Source organism: Oncorhynchus mykiss, chromosome 30 (genome assembly GCF_013265735.2).
Source record: "Oncorhynchus mykiss isolate Arlee chromosome 30, USDA_OmykA_1.1, whole genome shotgun sequence".
In the NCBI taxonomy this organism is placed as follows: Eukaryota; Metazoa; Chordata; class Actinopteri; order Salmoniformes; family Salmonidae; genus Oncorhynchus; species Oncorhynchus mykiss.
In genome coordinates, this window is record NC_050570.1 from 43127782 (window position 1) to 43145613 (window position 17832).

Here is a 17832-nt window from a genome sequence, read left to right on the forward strand (position 1 = left end):
TTTTGGAAATTAAAGGGATACAGGTCTATAGGTGACATCAGATGAGTGTTGGTTTCTTGAGGGGAGTGATTTGGGCCGTTTTGAAGTCAGAGGGGACACAGCCAGTGGTCAGGGATGAGGGAAGTGAGGAATGGGAGAAGCTCCCCAGAGATGATCTGGAGGGGATGGGGTCGAGCGGGCAGGTTGTCGGCGGCCAGACCTCCCTTGTCGCAGGATTTCATCTGGAGAGCGAGGGGAGAAAGAGGTCAGGGCGTAAGGGAATTCTGCGTGAGTGGGACTAGTGACTCCGTAGGCTGAGTGATTGAGGAGCGGATGTCGTCAACCTTTTCAAAGTGCTTGACAATGTCGTACGCAGATGGGGGGGGGATTAAGGGGGGAGGAGAAGGTGGAAAAATAGTTCCCTCGGGTTAGAAGCTAGAAGTGTAGATTGATAGAAAGTGGCTTTAGCAGCGTATACAGAGGAAGAGAAGGTGGAGGGCGTGAAAGGATGACAGGTCCTCCGGCAGTTTAGTTTTTCTCCATTTGGCTCAGCTGCCTGCAGCCCCGTTCTGCAAGCTCGCAATGAGTCACTCAGCCACGGAGCAGGAGGTTAAATCCAAGCCGGGCCAGGATGAAAGGGGACAGTGTGAATCATAGGATGCAGAAAGGGAGGAGTGTAGGGTCGAATCAGGAAACAAAGTAGCGATCAGAGACCCGGAGGTGGTTTGCAGTGAGATTAGTAGGCAAACAGCCTCTAGTAAAGAGGAGTTCAAGCGTATTCCCTGCTTTGTGAGTTGGAAGGGATTGGAAAAGGTGGTCAAAAAGAGGGGAAAGAAATGATTTGAAGGCAGACATTGGGAGGTAGAAGTAACCAAGTACAGAGAACGGTGAGCAATCGTCAGGAAATGAGCCTATCAAGGTGTCCAAGCTCATGGAAGAAAACTCCAAAGTCACCAGGTGGGCGATAGATAACAATGTTAAGCTTGAGTGGACAAGTGACAGCATGGAATTCAAATAAGGAAATGGACAGGTGAAGGAGAAAATCTCCAGTCAGAGAAATTAGTGTGCTGCCACCGAGACGAACAGAAGCTCTTGGACTTTGAGAGAAAATGTAGTCAGATGAGAGAACAGCAAGAGTAGCAGTGTTCTCTGGGTTGATCCACAGCTCTGTCAGGGCTAAAAAGTCAAGGGACTGAAGGGCAGCATAGGCTGAGACAAACTCTGCGTTCTCTGCAGCAGATTGTCAGTTCCAAACGCTGCCAGAGACCCAGAATTTGACATGGGTTGTATGCGCAGGGTACATTCAATTAGAAGGGTTGCAGCCAAGGGGTGGGGAGTGTCTGTAAATCCAACTGGGAGAGGAGTGAACAGATATAGAACACACACACATAGTTGACAAAGCTACAAAAGTGCAAAAAGAGAAACAGAAAATAACATGCTAAGATACTCAAGTGAGAGTGGTGTGGGGCCTTCACTTTCCTTCCTCAAACAACTCAGCAGAACTGTCTTTGTTTTCAGCGACGGTTTTAGTTTTGCTAACTAGAAACCAGGAGAGACTGAAGTAGTAACACAAATTGTTAATTGCCTAGTAGAGGTGAAGAGCATGCCTCCCTGTACTAATTGCTGATTGCCTAGGAGATGAGAGACCACTCCGCCTCCAATACAGCCACTGATTATCAAAACAAGTCACAAATTGCCCTGTCCCGTTAATCCTGGTTGATGTGTCAACAATCATCAGCCATTTATGTGCAGTCAGCAGTTCACACATCAAGTAGGTTACAGGGAAGACAGGCAGCACTTAAGTTTAACTGACAGCAGTTTTGCACTGTTTCGCTATGACTTTAGTTATCAATCTAGCAAGAGGGCAATATTTTATCAATGCATTATTTTATATTATTTTGTTTTTGTATGTATTATTTCTTACACTGCTACCCCAGGAAATCTTAAGTCTTATTATATACAGCCGGGAAGAACTATTGGCTATAAGAGCAACGTCAACTTACCAACATTATGACCAGGAATATGACTTTCCCGAAGCGGATCCTCTGTTTGGTCCCCCACCCAGGACAATTGATCGATCCCAGTAGGCGACCCAAAACAACGGCGCCGCAGAAGGGGCAGATGGAGCGGTCTTCTGGTCAGGCTCCGTAGACGGGCACATTGCTCACCGTTCCCGAATATACTACTCGCCAATGTCCAGTCTCTTGACAACAAGGTAGACAAAATTCGAGCAAGGGTTGCCTTCCTGAGAGACATCAGAGATTGTAACATCCTCTGTTTCACAGAGAAATGGTATAGCCACCGGGTTTCTTCACGCATCGTGCCAACAGAAACAAACATCTCTCTGGTAAGAAGGGCGGGGGTGTATGCCTTATGATTAACTAATTGGGGTGTGATCATAACAACATACAGGAACTCAAGTCCTTTTGTTCACCTGACCTAGAATTCCTTACAATCAAATGCCGACCACATTATCTACCAAGAGTATTCTCTTCGATTATAATCACAGCCGTGCATATCCCCCCCAAGCAGACACCTCGACGGCCCTGAAATAACTTATTTGGACTCTACGGAAACTGGAAACCACATATCCTGAGGCTGCATTTATTATACTTGGGGATTTTAACAAGGCTAATCTGAAAACAAGGCTCCATAAATTTTATCAGCATATCGAATGTGTGACCCGGGCAGGCAAAATTCTGGATCATTGCTACTCTAACTTCCGCGACGCATACAAAAGCCCTCCCTTGCCCTCCTTTCGGCAAATCTGACCACGACTCCATTTTGTTGCTCCCAGCCTATAGACAGAAACTAAAACAGGAAACGCCCGTGCTCATGTCTGTTCAGCGCTGGTCCGACCAATCTGATTCCACGCTTCAAGATTGCTTCGATCACGTGGACTGGGATATGTTCCGTAAAGCCTCAGACAACAACATTGATGTATATGCTGATTCGGTGGGCGAGTTTATTAGCAAGCGCATCAGTGATGTTGTACCCACAGTGACTTTTAAAACCCTCTCCAACCAGAAACCGTGGATCGATGGTAGCATTCACGCACACCACTGCTTTTAATCATGGCAAGGCGACCGGAAATATGACCGAATACAAACAGTGTAGCTATTCCCTCCTCAAGGCAATCAAACAAGCTAAGCGTCAGTATAGAGACAAAGTAGCGTCACAATTCAACGGCTCAGAAACAAGACGTATGTGGCAGGGTCTAAAGTCTATCACGGATTACAAAAAGAAAACCAGCCTCGTCGCTGACACTGATGTCTTGCTCCAAGACAAACTAAACAACTTCTCTGCTCACTTTGAGGACAATACAGTGCCACTGACACGGCCCTCTACCAAAACCTGTGGGCTCTCCTTCACCGCAGCCAACGTGAGTAAAACATTTAAACATGTTAACCCTCGCAAGGCTGCCGGCCCAGACAGCATCCCTAGCCGCGTCCTCAGAGCATGTGCAGACCAGCTGGCTGGTGTTTACAGACATATTCAATCAATCCCTATCCCAGTCTGCTGTTCCCACATGCTTCAAAAGGGCCACCATTGTTCCTGTTCCCAAGAAAGCTAAGGTAACTGAGCTAAATGACTAGCCCCGTAGCACTCACTTCCGTCATCATGAAGTGCTTTGAGAGACTAGTCAAAGATCATATCACCTCCACCCTAGCTGACACCCTAGACCCACGCCAATTTGCTTACCGCCCCAATAGGTCCACAGACGATGCAATCTCAACCACACTGCACACTGCCCTAACCCATCTGGACAAGAGGAATACCTATGTAAGAATGCTGTTCATCAATTACAGCTCAGCATTTAACACCATAGTACCCTCCAAACTCAGGGTCTCGACCCCACCCTGTGCAACTGGGTCCTGGACTTTCTGATGGGCCGCCCCCTGTTGGTGAGGGTAGGAAACAACCCCTACACCCCGCTGATCCTCAACACTGGTCCCCCCCCCCCACAAGGGTGCGTTCTCAGCCCTTTCCTGTACTCCATGTTCACCCATGACTGCGTGGCCATGCATTTCTCCAACTCAATCATCAAGTTTGCAGACGACACTACAATGGTAGGCTTGATTACCAACAACGACGAGACAGCCTACAGGGAGGAGGTGAGGGCCCTCGGGAGTGTGGTGTCAGGAAAATAACCTCACACTCAACGTCAACAAAACAAAGGAGATTATCGTGGACTTCAGGAAACAGCAGAGGGAGCATTCCCCTATCCACATCAATGGGACAGTAGTGGAGAAGGTGGAAAGTCCTAAGTTTCTCGGTGTACACATCATGGACAAACTGAAATGGTCCACCCACACAGACAGCGTGGTGAAGATGGCGCAATAGCACTTCAGGAGGCTGAAGAAATTTGGCTTGTCACCAAAGACATTCACAAACTTTTACAGGTGCACAATTGAGAGCATTCTGTCGGGCTGTACGGAAACTGTACGGAAACTGCTCCGTCCACAACCGTAAGGCTCTCCAGAGGGTTGTGAGGTCTACACAATGCACCACCGGGGGCAAACTACCAGGACACCTACACCACCCGATGTCACAGGAAGGCCAAAAAGATAATCAAAGACAACAACCACCCTAGCCACTGCCTGTTCACTCCGCTATCCAGAAGGCGAGGTGCATCAAAGCTGGCCATCAGACTGTTAAACAGCCATCACTGATATTGAGTGGCTGCTGCGAACATACTGACTCAAATCTCTAGCCACTTTAATAATTCAAAATTGGATGTAATAAATGTGTCACTTTAAACTATGCCACTTTATATAATGTTTACATACCCTACATTACTCATCTAATATGTATATACTGTACTCTATACCATCTGCTGCATCTTGCCATCGCTTGCTCATCCATATATTTCTATGTACATATTCTTATACATTCCTTTACACTTGTGTGTGTATATAAGTTAGTTGTTTAATTGTTAGATTACTTGTTAGATATTACAGCACGGTCGGAACTAGAAGCACAAGCATCTCGCTACACTCGCATTAACATCTGCTAACCATGTGTATGTGACCAATAAAATTGGATTTGAATTTGAGGTTGCCGTGTTGTGATATAAATTGATATGATATAAAGCCGACCACCAGAGGGAGGCAAATACCAGCTTATTCTACATGAGATTCTTTACATGGTGCTAAAACAGTTTGGATGGCTGTCTTCTTATAAAATGGTGTGAAATAAATAAAATAAGTAAAGTAAACATACACTTAAAACAAAAAAAGTTATTCTACTGCTTGATTTATCGGGGACTTTCAGCTTAAGAGGTTTAAAGTAGATGGCCCTAGCTATTAAAAAGACTACTAGACAACAGATAATGACGAAAAATTATACTTATCACTCCTGTATTAAATCCGTTTAGTGCATTAATGTGTTCAGTTTGTGGTCAGTAGTCACTGTGCGCCTTGTGTGGAATACGAGGTCATTATGTAATTACTGAAGAGATGTAAATAGCTTTATTAGCTGTTTCTGTGTTTTTAATGAAGTTTTGCGCCAAAAAATAAACTTTATACTGAAGACACAAAAACACACAGAGGGGTTAGTTGTATGAGCATTCACAAGTAGGAGTAACAGCAAAATGATTAAATAAACACACACACACACACGCTAAGGTAACACCGCTCTTCACATAGTGAACTCACACACACTCCTCACCTTTCTCAATGGTGGTGTAGATGGTCTCCATACCAGCCATGATGTGGTCTGTGACGTGGCAGTGCAGCAACCAGGAGCCGGGGTACTGAGGCTTCATCTTCACCGTCTGGAAGGTGGCTGAGGATAGGTGAAACATGACTGTCCGGTAGGACCTTCCACTAAGCTGGGGAACACCGGACGAGAGAAAGTCAGATTCAGATGTGTTATTCCTGGGCTAGAATAAAAGTCGGCACACCCTGTGGGTCCCAATGACTAAAAGGTCTCAATGAATAAAAGGTAAGGTCCTATATGTGACCCTAAGTCGAGAATCCAATCGAGAATCTGTGGAAAGAACTGAAAACTGCTGTTCACAAATGCTCTCCATCCAACCTCACTGAGCTCGAGCTGTTTTGCAAGGAGGAATGGGAAAAAATGTCAGTCTCTCGATGTGCAAAACTGATAGAGACATACCCCAAGCGACTTACAGCTGTAATCGCAGCAAAAGGTGGCGCTACAAAGTATTAACTTAAGGGGGCTGAATAATTTTGCACGCCCAATTTTTCAGTTTTTGATATGTTAAAAAAGTTTGAAATATCCAATAAATGTCGTTCCACTTCATGATTGTGTCCCACTTGTTGTTGATTCTTCACAAAAAAATACAGTTTTATATCTTTATGTTTGAAGCCTGAAATGTGGCAAAAGGTCGCAAAGTTCAAGGGGGCCGAATACTTTCGCAAGGCACTGTATAAGGCATATCATGCATATTTCAGGAAAGGTTTACCTCACCTAATTTTTTTTTAAAACTTGTCACATATAGGACCTTACCTTTTATTCATTGAGACCGTATAGAAATCAGAAGAGGATACAGGCAGGTGGGAGAAACTGTGACTGCAGAGATTGAACCCTGGTCTCCAGTGGGGAGGTTTGTATGCGACAAGTGCCGGGAGTGTTACCACTTAATTACTGCTCTGCACAGGACTTTACCTTATGGTCAATGCTGCATCCATGGAAGTAGGCCGTGTGGATGTCCACCTCATTGGCCATCCCCTTCAGGTACCAGTACACCCTGTCCCCCAGCACCATGTTCAGAACCTGCATGTTCCCAAACAGCTGTCTGATGCCTGCAGCAGAGACAGAAACTTTATCTGATCCCACAGCTCCCGAGATCAGGATTGTCATACAAGGCTATAATGAAGCCTTCATAAACACTTTATAAGGCCTCAGTGGTGTAAAGTTCTTAAGAAGTACTTTAAAGTATTTTTACTTAAGTCGTTTTTTTTTATATCTGTACATTACTATTTATATTTTTGACAACTTACTTTTGCTTACTTACTACATTCAACTTACTACATTCCTAATGAAAATAATGTACTTTTTACTCCATGAATTTTACCCAACACCAAAAAGTACTCGTTTTTAAATGCTTAGCAGGACAGGAAAATGGTTGAATTTGTGCACTTATCAAGAGAACATCCCTGGTCATCCCTACTGCCTCTGATTTGGTGGGCTCGCTAGTGTCCCTCGCTACCCGTAAATAAAATAAAACCAAGAAAATGGCCCAATATAAGGAATTTTAAATGTATACTTTTACTTTTGATACCTAAGTATATTTGAGCAATTACATTTACTTTTGATACTTAAGTAAATTTAAAAGCAATCACTTTTAGACTTTTACTCAATTACTATTTTACTGGGTGACTCACTTTTACTTGAATAATTTTCTATTGAGGTATCTTTACTTTTACGCAAGTATGACAATTGGATACTTTTTCAACCACTTTAAGGCCTATATAAACTCAGCAAAAAAAGAAACGTCCCTTTTTCAGGACCCTGTCTTTCAAAGATAATTCGCAGATCTTCATGCTAAAGGGTTTAAACACTGTTTCCCATGCTTGTTCAATGAACCATAAACAATTAATGAACATGCACCTGTGGAACGGTCATTAAGATACTAACAGCTCTCAGACGGTAGGCAATTAAGGTCACAGTTATGAAAACTTAGGACACTAAAGAGGCCTTTCTTCTGACTCTGAAAATCACAAGAAAAGATGCCCAATATCCCTGCTCATCTTCGTGAACGTGCCTTAGGCATACTGCAAGGAGGAATGAGGACTGCAGATGTGGCCAGGGCAATGAATTGCAATGTCCGTTACTGTGAGACGCCTAAGACAGCGCTACAGGGAGACAGGCCAGACAGCTGATCGTCCTCGCAGTGGCAGACCACGTGTAACAACACCTGCACAGGATCGGTACATCTGAACATCACACCTGCGGGACAGGTACAGGATGGCAACAACAACTGCCCGAGTTACACCAGGAACGCACAATCCCTCCATCAGTGCTCAGACTGTCCGCAATAGGCTGAGAGAGGCTGGACTGAGGGCTTGTAGGCCTGTTGGAAGGCAGGTCCTCACCAGACATCACCAGCAACAACGTTGCCTATGGGCACAAACCCACAGTTGCTGGACCAGACAGGACTGGCACAAAGTGCTCTTCACTGACAAGTTGCGTTTTTGTCTCACCAGGGGTGATGGTTGGATTTGCATTTATCGTCAAAAGAATGAGCGTTACACTGAGGCCTATACTCTGGAGCGGATCGATTTGGAGGTGAAGGTTCCGTCATGGTCTGGGGCGGTGTGTCACAGCATCATCGGACTGAGCTTGTTGTCATTGCAGGCAATCTCAACGCTGTGCGTTACAGGGAAGACATCCTCCTCCCTCATGCGGTACCCTTCCTGCAGGCTCATCCTGACATGACCCTCCAGCATGACAATGCCACCAGCCATACTGCTCGTTCTGTGCATGATTTCCTGCAAGACAGGAATGTCAGTGTTCTGCCATGGCCAGCGAAGAGCCCGGATCTCAATCCCATTGAGCACGTCTGGGACCTGTTGGATCGGAGGGTGAGGGGTAGGGACATTCCCCCCCAGAAATGTCTGGGAACTTGCAGGTGCCTAGGTGGAAGAGTGGCCAATCTGGTGCAGTCCATGAGGAGGAGATGCACTGCAGTACTTAATGCAGATGGTGGCCACACCAGAAACTGACTGTTACTTTTGATTTTGCCCCCCTTCCCTTGTTCAGGGACACATTATTCAATTTCTGTTAGTTACATGTCTATGGAACTTGTTCAGTTTCTGTCTCAGTTGTAGAATCTTGTTATGTTCATACAAATATTTACACATGTTAAATAAATGCAGTTGACAGTGAGAGAACGTTTATTTTTTTAGTTTAAATGCTTAAACGTACAGTACCAGTCAAAAGTTTGGATGAACCACTCATTCAATGTTCTTTCTTTATTTTTACTAACTGCTACATTGTAGAATAATAGTGAAGACATCAGCACTATGAAATAACACATATGGAGTCATATAGTAACCAAAAAAGTGTTAAACAAATCGAAATATATTTTAAATTTGAGATTCCACACTTTGCAGCTACACATTGCCTTGATGACAGTTTTGCACACTCTTGACATTCTCTCAACCAGCTTCATGAGAGTACCATGCAATAATCTGAGACGGCGCTCAGAAGTACACAACATTTCTCCGCCATGTTGAATCAATAGAAATACGAAATTACATCATAATATTCCCCTACTTTTGATGATCTTTCATCAGAATGCAGTGCCAGGAATCCTAGTTCCGCAATAAATCGTTGTTTTGTTCGATAATGTCTATTACTAGTGTCCAATTAGCTACTTTTGCTAGCACGTTTAGTTCACATGTCCAAACGCTGGTGCCAGTCCAGGCGAACTCGGACAAAAACTTTAAAAAGTTATATTCTAGGTCGAATAAACTTGTCAAATTAAGTAGAGAATCAATTTTCAGGATGTTGTTATCATATATATCCAATAACGTTCCAACCGGAGCATTCGTTTTTGTCTACAGAGTAATGGAATGGATGGCGATATCATGAGGAATGCGCCTGACCATGAACTGGCATTCTGCAAGACCACTGACTCAAATAGTTGCCATCCGGCCCCACATCACACTAGAGGCTTCATTCCACGTTCTACTGACTGTTGACATCTAGTGGAAGGCGTAGGAAGTGCGAACAGATCCATATCTTATTGGGATGTGAATAGGCGATGAGTTGAAAATCAACCAGCCCCAGAATTTCCACTTCCTGTTTGGAGGTTTGCCTGCCATATGAGTTCTGTTATACTCACAGACATTATTCAAACAGTTCTAGAAACTTCAGAGTGTTTTCTATCCAATAGTAATAATACTATGCATATGTTAGCATCTGGGACAGAGTAGGAGGCAGTTCACTATGGGCACGCAATTCATCCAAAGTGAAAATGCTGCCCCCTATCCCTAAAAGGTTTTAAGGAACCGGGGCAGGTTCAGTGGAATGGCATGTTTCCTTGAACCTGAGCCAGAACAGCTACTACCCTCCCAGTCATCCCTGTCTGCACCGGACACTGTTAAAAAACAAGGGCACCTGAGACATGCAGACATCCTCACTGGCATGGCGCTGTTGGTGGATCAGCAGGAGGCTATACTGCAGGCAACAGTTGGACAGTGCACAAACCCCAACTGGCACACCATGTCGCCGAGACGTGGCCATAAGCAAAGAGTAACATTCTCACCTAGAAGCGGCGTTCCTAGTGGCCGGGGACTTTAATGCAGGCAAACTTAAATCAGTTTTACCAAATTTTTACCAGCATGTCACATGTCTAACCAGGGAAAAAAATTCCTAGACCACCTTTACTCCACACACAGAGATGCATTCAAAGCTCTCCATCGCCCTTTATTTGGCAAATATGACCATATTTCTATCCTCCTGATTCCTGCTTACAAGCAAAGATTAAAGCAGGAAGTACCAGTGACTCGCTCAATACAGAAGTGGTCAGATGAAATGGATGCTACACTACAGAACTGTTTTGCTAGCACAGACTGGAATGTGTTCCAGGATTCATGCAATGGCATTGAGGAAGCCCCCTCCTGTATTCTCTGTTCACCCACGACTGCGTGGCCAAACACGACTCGAACACCATCATTAAGTTTGCTGACGACACAAGGGCCTATAGGGAGAAGGTCAGAGAACTGGCAGCGTGGTGCCAGGACAACAACCTCTCCCTCAATGTGAGCAAAACAAAGGAGCTGATTGTGGACTACAGGAAAAGGCGGGCCGAACAGGCCCCCATTAATATTGACGGGGCTGTAGTGGAGCGGGTCGAGAGTTTCCACATCACCAACAAACTATCATGGTCCAAACATGCCAAGACAGTCGCGAAGAGGGCACGACAAAACCTTTCCCCCCTCAGGAGACTGAAAAGATTTGGCATGGGTCCCCAGAACCTCAAAAGGTTTGACAGCTGCACCATCGAGAGCATCCTGACCGGTTGCATCACCGCCTGGTATGCTAACTGCTCGACATCTGACCATAAGGCGCTACAGAGGGTAATGCGAACGGCCCAATACATCACTGGGGCCAAGCTTCCTGCCATCCAGGACCTATATAATAGGCGGTGTCAGAGGAAAGCCCATAAAATTGTCAGAGACTCCAGTCCAGTCACCCAAGACTGTTTTCTCTGCTACCGCACGGCAAGCGGTACCGGAGCGCCAAGTCTAGGACCAAAAGGCTTCTTCTACCCACAAGCCAATTCATAAAAATCGCCACCGGACAATTTACATTGACACCCCCCCACTCTTTTGTGCACTGCTGCTACTCACTGTTTAGTTTTTTACATATGCATAGTCACTTCGCCCCCACCTACATGTACAGATTACCTCAACTAGCCTGTATCCTCGCACACTGACTCGGTACCGGTGCCCCCTGTATATAGCCTCGTTATTCTTATTGTGTTACTTTTTATTATTGCTTTTTATTTCATTCTACTTGGTAAGTATTTTCTTCTTCTTGAACTGCACTGTTGGTTAAGGGCTTGTAATTAAGCATTTCACGGTGAAGTCTACACTTGTTGTATTCGGCGCATGTGTCAAATAAAGTTTGATTTGATTTTGATTTGATGAGGAGAGGGAGGTTGACGGCCAGTTACTCTGTCGTTGCTAAAAATGGTCCTCAAATCACAGTCGTTGGATCGGGTGTTGTCTGTAAAGTGGGGCACATAACTAAGCAGAGGGCATCAAGGCATTCAAATGGCTACAGGGATAGATGTGCAGGAGTCAGGGCTTTGGGTCAGGGATCCTGGGTGACATACTGGATGGTCTGGGGTGCACTACAGCAGTGGTGGAGGTCAAGTGTCCCTATGGTGCAAGGGATCTTACCATTGAAGAGGCAGTGAAGTCGAAGGATTTCTATATCAAGGAGGGACGGTCTTACAGCCTCCGCGAAGACCATCCTCACACACAAACAATAGGCTCCTAGAATAGATTGTATTCCTTTCAAGTTTTGCTCAAAGCAGCCAACTAAAGTAATGTAGTTAAACGTAAGTTCAATCACAAAAGCTGGTCTGAGTGCATCTCCCCAGTTTCATTAACACATTAACACTCCCCAGTTTCATTAACACATTAACACTCCTCAGTTTCATTAACACATTAACACTCCTCAGTTTCATTAACACAATTCACATTGCATTTTATCATGGGCACAGTGGGAATTTATATCTGTAACGTTTAATTGATGTCTTACCCCCAGAGTGAGAGGGTGAGAGAGCAGATCTCCTTGCTGAGGGGGGTGTTGATCATGCACTGCTTCTCGTGGGGTGCGCCTGATGTTCCGCATGTCACACCTAGAGAAATTAACATTCAGTTCTCTGGCAGCAGCTCTGGTGGACATTTCTGCAGTCAGCATGCCAATTGCACTCTCCCTTAAAACATTGAGACATCTCTGGTATTGTGTTGTGTAACAAAACTGCAAAATTTAGAGTGGCATTTTATTGTCCCAAGCACAAGGTTCACCTGTGTAATGATCAGGCTGTTTAATTATCTTCTTTATGTGCCACACGTGTCAGGTAGATGGATTGTCTTGGCAAAGGAGAAATGCTGATTAACATGGATGACAACAAATTTGTGCACAAAATCTGAGATAAATAAGCTTTTTGTGCATATGGAACATTTCTGGGATCTTATATTTCAGCTCATGACACCAACACTTTACATGTTGTGTTTTTATTTTTGTTCAGTATATTTAGATTTTCAATAAACATTAGAGACATAATATAATTTACATGTTTTCAACAATCTAAGCCAACCCTGTTTGTTTTGCCCCGTAGTTGCGCACGTGTCAGTTTTGTTGCTCACCAACCAACCCGTCTATCCTTATTCAAATAAGTATCAAAGTATACAGCGTTGACAAATGTATCATGTTTACAAAAAATTATAATCCAAACAATTCAAATGGAAAATACGGATTTATTTAAGGCAGCACAAACACTAAAATATATGACAAATGCACTAAATATATAAAATGGCCTTAACAATTTAGCATCTGCGAGACAACAATTTTCAGAAAATGAAAACAGTATTACAAAAGACAAAACTTTCATACAAAAAAATATATACTTTTGTGCTTTAGTAAAATGTAGACTTAAGACATCAAACATAAAAAATACTACAGTTCCGGTCTGTATTATACACACATTCATTCAGTGTATTTCTAATACAGTGCTTTGAAATTAATACTATAAATTAACTGAACATTCAGACAGGTATCTCTCCCTCATACAGGGATGAGACAGCATTCGCTTATTAATCACACTTTCTGATTAGAAACTGGCCCAGGGACTATGTAGGATACGAGGAGAGGAAGTTGGACTATTGAGATGCACCCCCAGGAGTGTTTGGAAAGCAATGTTAAACAGATGACATTGTACACGCTCCTGGCGTGTATCGTATGTGTGTGCATGTGTCATATCATGTGTATGCACATCAATCTTAAGTTATATGCATGCGTGTGTATGTATAATTTACATGTGTGTGTGTCAAATTTTGTGTGTGTGTGCAGGTGTCTGTGTGTGTGTCTCATCTATGTGTGTGTTTAGGCATTGAGGGTGTAGTCCTGCTTGTAGCAGCAGGGTCTGCAGACAGCTGTCACCAGCCCATTGATGACCTGCAGGACACATATGATGAACTCCAGCCCACTGAGGCCCAGCAGGATGGACATCAGGGTCACGTTCCACTCTACAATGCTGACAGGCTGCAGGCAATTAGACCACGTGTCCTTCTCCATTAGGTACCTGTGGACAGACACAGAAATTAAAGTTGTGTATATTACAGTCTGTATTGCAGTTTGATAAGAAGCTGTGACTCACTCGACAGGATGTCATTTCATAACACACACACACACACAATAGGAAGTGGACGCACAACAGAAAATTAACTCCAAATCAAAAACAGAACAACGCACACACACACTCACAGAGGATTTGTTTCCAATGCATTTTGGCACCTAAAAGAAACCTACATAGGTAGAATATTTCCAGAATAATTCACATTTCCTGTGTGAAGAGGGTAAAACTAACCTTCCTCCCTCATTGGCGAAGGGATAAGACCATCCCAGAGCAGTGAAGCACTGAGGTCCCTCCAACATGGCCATGGCTGAGATGATGAAACAGTATCCCGAGCCGGCCAGACCCACTAGAGCTGCCATTACTGACCCACACATCTATATAATACACAAACTGTACATTAGTATATAAATATATATACACACACACGGTTCAAGCATACCTGTTAATCCCAGATCAACTGCATAACAATCCCCTTGGGAGTAGTGTGTGGTTGTGTGAGGAGAAATGTTGGCTTATCACTGTTACAAACCAGTGTATACACAGATAAGGTTCAGCTCCTCTCCCTGGCCCAGATGCTTTGTACTCCCTGATGGTGAAGCCTCCTTCACATATCCTTCACATAGTGTACCCCCTAATAGTGTTACAATGGCCCCTTTGTATGATTAGCTAGGCATAGCTTACCTTTCATGAGCCTAATAGCATTAGCTTAGCATAGTCCCTCACAGTGTTTGAATAGTCCTTTGTACCATCTGTACTTTTATTAATAGGATCAAAGGCTTGTGTAACAAACCAAATAACATCCACGAACCTACTTTGACGGTTTACAAAAAAACAACAAAAGCCTGAGCTGAAGAACACATCAAGGCTGACCTGTCACCTTTGCTTTTTGCACAGTAATAGAATCACTGTCTGAAATCACAATAAGTAACCAAAGCATCAGTCCTCACCATGAAGCTTTCATTCCAACAGCAGCCTGTACACTTCCCCAGGCTGATGAACACTCCAGCAGGCAAAAACATCTACAGAGACACACAATTCGGGAGACCTCAGGGTCTGTCACAGTATGATATTTCAGTGTATACCCTCTATATAAAACAATATCCTCAAGACCCTCAATGTGTTGATTTGAATTACATTGAGTGCATCTAAAGAGTCGGTCTTGCACAGTATCTCACTGCGAAATGTGGACCACAATGTAAATAAGCCTACAGGCTTTATCGTGTTTTTATCTTCAATCATTTTTTGTGTATGCGATGTTGTCTCCGGCTGGAGCAGCCTGCAACATCTAATTATCTAATAAATTCAATCAATCAAGAGCTCTGTGGTTGTAGCACTGTACTGTACAACCATCCCTAATCACAAACATATGGTCTATAGAGCAGTTTTATAAAATTATGGCTAATTCCTAGACTGGGTTTCTGGACAAATCCTCCAAATAAGAAAATACAACTCCTGGGGTAGCTTGTCGGAGGAAGAGCTGACAACCGTTTTCCTTTGTCTCCTGTAGTATCTCCACAGTAAGGAAAACAGCCATGAGGCAAGTCCCCATTGTCAGAAAGGTAAACACACACATACAGGATACAGATTAGCCACACACTCAAACTGCCCTCTTACAACAACAGCACAAGATAAATTAATTGTGTCAGATTACCACCTGATATTATCAGAAAGGAAATACAAGACCAAAATAATATATAGTGGGGCAAAAAAGTATTTAGTCAGCCACCAATTGTGCAAGTTCTCCCACTTAAAAAGATGAGAGAGGCCTGTAATTTTCATCATAGGTACACTTCAACTATGACAGACAAAATGAGAAAAAGAAATCCAGAAAATCACATTGTAGGATTTTTAATGAATTTATTTGCAAATTATGGTGGAAAATAAGTATTTGGTCACCTTAAACAAGCAAGATTTCTAGCTCTCACAGACCTGTAACTTATTCTTTAAGAGGCTCCTCTGTCCTCCACTCGTTACCTGTATTAATGGCACCTGTTTGAACTTGTTATCAGTATAAAAGACACCTGTCCACAACCTCAAACAGTCACACTCCAAACTCCACTATGGCCAAGACCAAAGAGCTGTCAAAGGACACCAGAAACAAAATTGTAGACCTGCACCAGACTGGGAAGACTGAATCTGCAATAGGTAAGCAGCTTGGTTTGAGCAAAAATCCCAGAACCACACGGGGGGACCTAGTGAATGACCTGCAGAGAGCTGGGACCAAAGTAACAAAGCCTACCATCAGTAACACACTACGCCGCCAGGGACTCAAATCCTGCAGTGCCAGACGTGTCCCCCTGCTTAAGCCAGTACATGTCCAGGCCCAGCAACAGCCCCAAAACATCACTGCTCTAGAGGAGATATGCATGGAGGAATGGGCCAAAATACCAGCAACAGTGTGTGAAAACCTTGTGACGACTTACTGAAAACGTTTGACCTCTGTCATTGCCAACAAAGGGTATATAACAAAGTATTGAGATAAACTTTTGTTATTGACCAAATACTTATTTTCCACCATAATTTGCAAATAAATTCATTAAAAATCCTACAATGTGATTTTCTGGATTTTTTTTCTCACTTTGTCTGTCATAGCTGAAGTGTGCCTATGATGAAAATTACAGGCCTCTCTCATCTTTTTAAGTGGGAGAACTTGCACAATTGGTGGCTGACTAAATACTTTTTTGCCCCACTGTATATACACAAGGCCAACTGTTTTGACCGTGAAAGTTGTCTTTATATTTATATTTGAATCTACCATTCACTCCCTGAACAGCCTGTAAATCTGACCCATAAACCATCAACTCAATAATACTACTGTAGCCTGTGTAGTAACAATAGACTAACACTCACCAACACACCTCCCCCTCCGATTCCCATCATGAACCAGATCAGCCTGGACAGTCGCTCCTGTTGGACATATTGGATCTCTCCTCCAGGGAAGAACAGCAGGATGTTGGCCATGATACAGCACACAGCCAGGGGCAGAAGGGCAAAGCCCAGGGACCGCGCAAAACCCACGGAGCACATCTGCCCTACCACCCAGGATGAGGAGGAATGGAGAGAGAGAAGTAGAGGTGTGGAGCACCAGAGAGGAGTGGAGCGGTATCACCAGGGAGAGAGGAATTGAGAGTGACAATGGAGAGAGAGAGAGAGATATGAAGGTCTGGGGTCTGTTCACAGCTGTAATCAAGGAAGGAAACTGAATGGTTTACCTAGTGTGTAGGGTTTTAGCTGAACTCTCCACCTCCTTCCAGTCACACTGAGGCTGATCACGCAACCAGTTCCGTTTTACGGCGAGGGGCTGAGTGGAGGGGTTACCACAGGAAGAGTGAGAGGTGAGTGTCTTGAGCCCTAACCAATCCCTCAGGGCATGCAAGTGATTCAGCCAGAAAAACGTTGACAAATCCCTCAGGAACTGGGAGGGGAGGGGTGATGAGAGAGAGAGAGAGAGAGAGAGAGAGAGAGGGAGTGGGGGAGGGACAGAAAGCGAGGGGGCGAGTAAGAAAGACAGACACATATACATAGTGATAGAGAGTATGTGTGTCTATTTTCCACACCCACCCCAATCTGAGAGGCAGAGGTAGTTGGGCTGGGTAGCTGGGCCCCAGACTGCATTCAAAACCTGCTACTTCAGAGACAAAAGAGTCTCTCCATGTTTTGTGAAAAATCTGCACAAAAATGTTCTGGATTACGCTGCACTCAACCTCCACCCTTCCTTATGAGCCTACTCTCCTATGGCAGGGGCGGCAAACAACCTGGAAACATTAACCAACAAGTCAACTGACCATCACAAAGAATGTACAGTGCATTTGGAAAGTATTCAGACCCCTTTACCACATTTTGTTACGTTACACCCTTATTCTAAAATGGCTAAAATAAAATAAAAATCACTGGAATTGTGATACAGTGAATTATAAGTGAAATAATCAGTCTGTAAACAATTGTTGGAAAAATGACTTGTGTCATGCACAAAGTAGATGTCCTAACTGACTTGCCAAAACTATAGT

General features: G+C 43.9%; 2 protein-coding genes across 4 annotated transcripts; both read right to left on the reverse strand.

The window, feature by feature from the left end:
- Window positions 1-5491: 5491 nt before the first annotated feature.
- LOC118945796 (ceruloplasmin-like) lies at window positions 5492-6807 on the reverse strand. The gene is made up of 2 exons (XM_036968944.1): window positions 6613-6807; window positions 5492-5812 (listed from the first exon to the last, which is right to left on the reverse strand). The coding sequence occupies exons 1-2, from the start codon at window positions 6805-6807 to the stop codon at window positions 5633-5635; spliced, it is 375 nt and encodes a 124-aa protein (XP_036824839.1). The 3' UTR covers window positions 5492-5632.
- Window positions 6808-12936: 6129 nt separating this feature from the next.
- On the reverse strand, window positions 12937-17199 carry LOC110521850 (transmembrane 4 L6 family member 1). Of its 3 annotated transcripts, none has more exons than XM_021599779.2 (5): window positions 17038-17199; window positions 16676-16852; window positions 14773-14844; window positions 14057-14199; window positions 12937-13771 (listed from the first exon to the last, which is right to left on the reverse strand). In XM_021599779.2, exons 2-5 carry the CDS (start codon window positions 16850-16852, stop codon window positions 13573-13575), a joined length of 591 nt encoding a protein of 196 aa, XP_021455454.1. In that variant the 5' UTR covers window positions 17038-17199; the 3' UTR covers window positions 12937-13572. The 3 variants fall into 3 exon arrangements, with proteins under 3 accessions (XP_021455454.1, XP_021455453.1, XP_021455455.1); XM_021599778.2 differs by having other exon boundaries at window positions 16676-16857; XM_021599780.2 differs by lacking the exons at window positions 14773-14844; window positions 17038-17199 and having other exon boundaries at window positions 16676-17031.
- Between the last annotated feature and the right edge of the window lie 633 nt (window positions 17200-17832).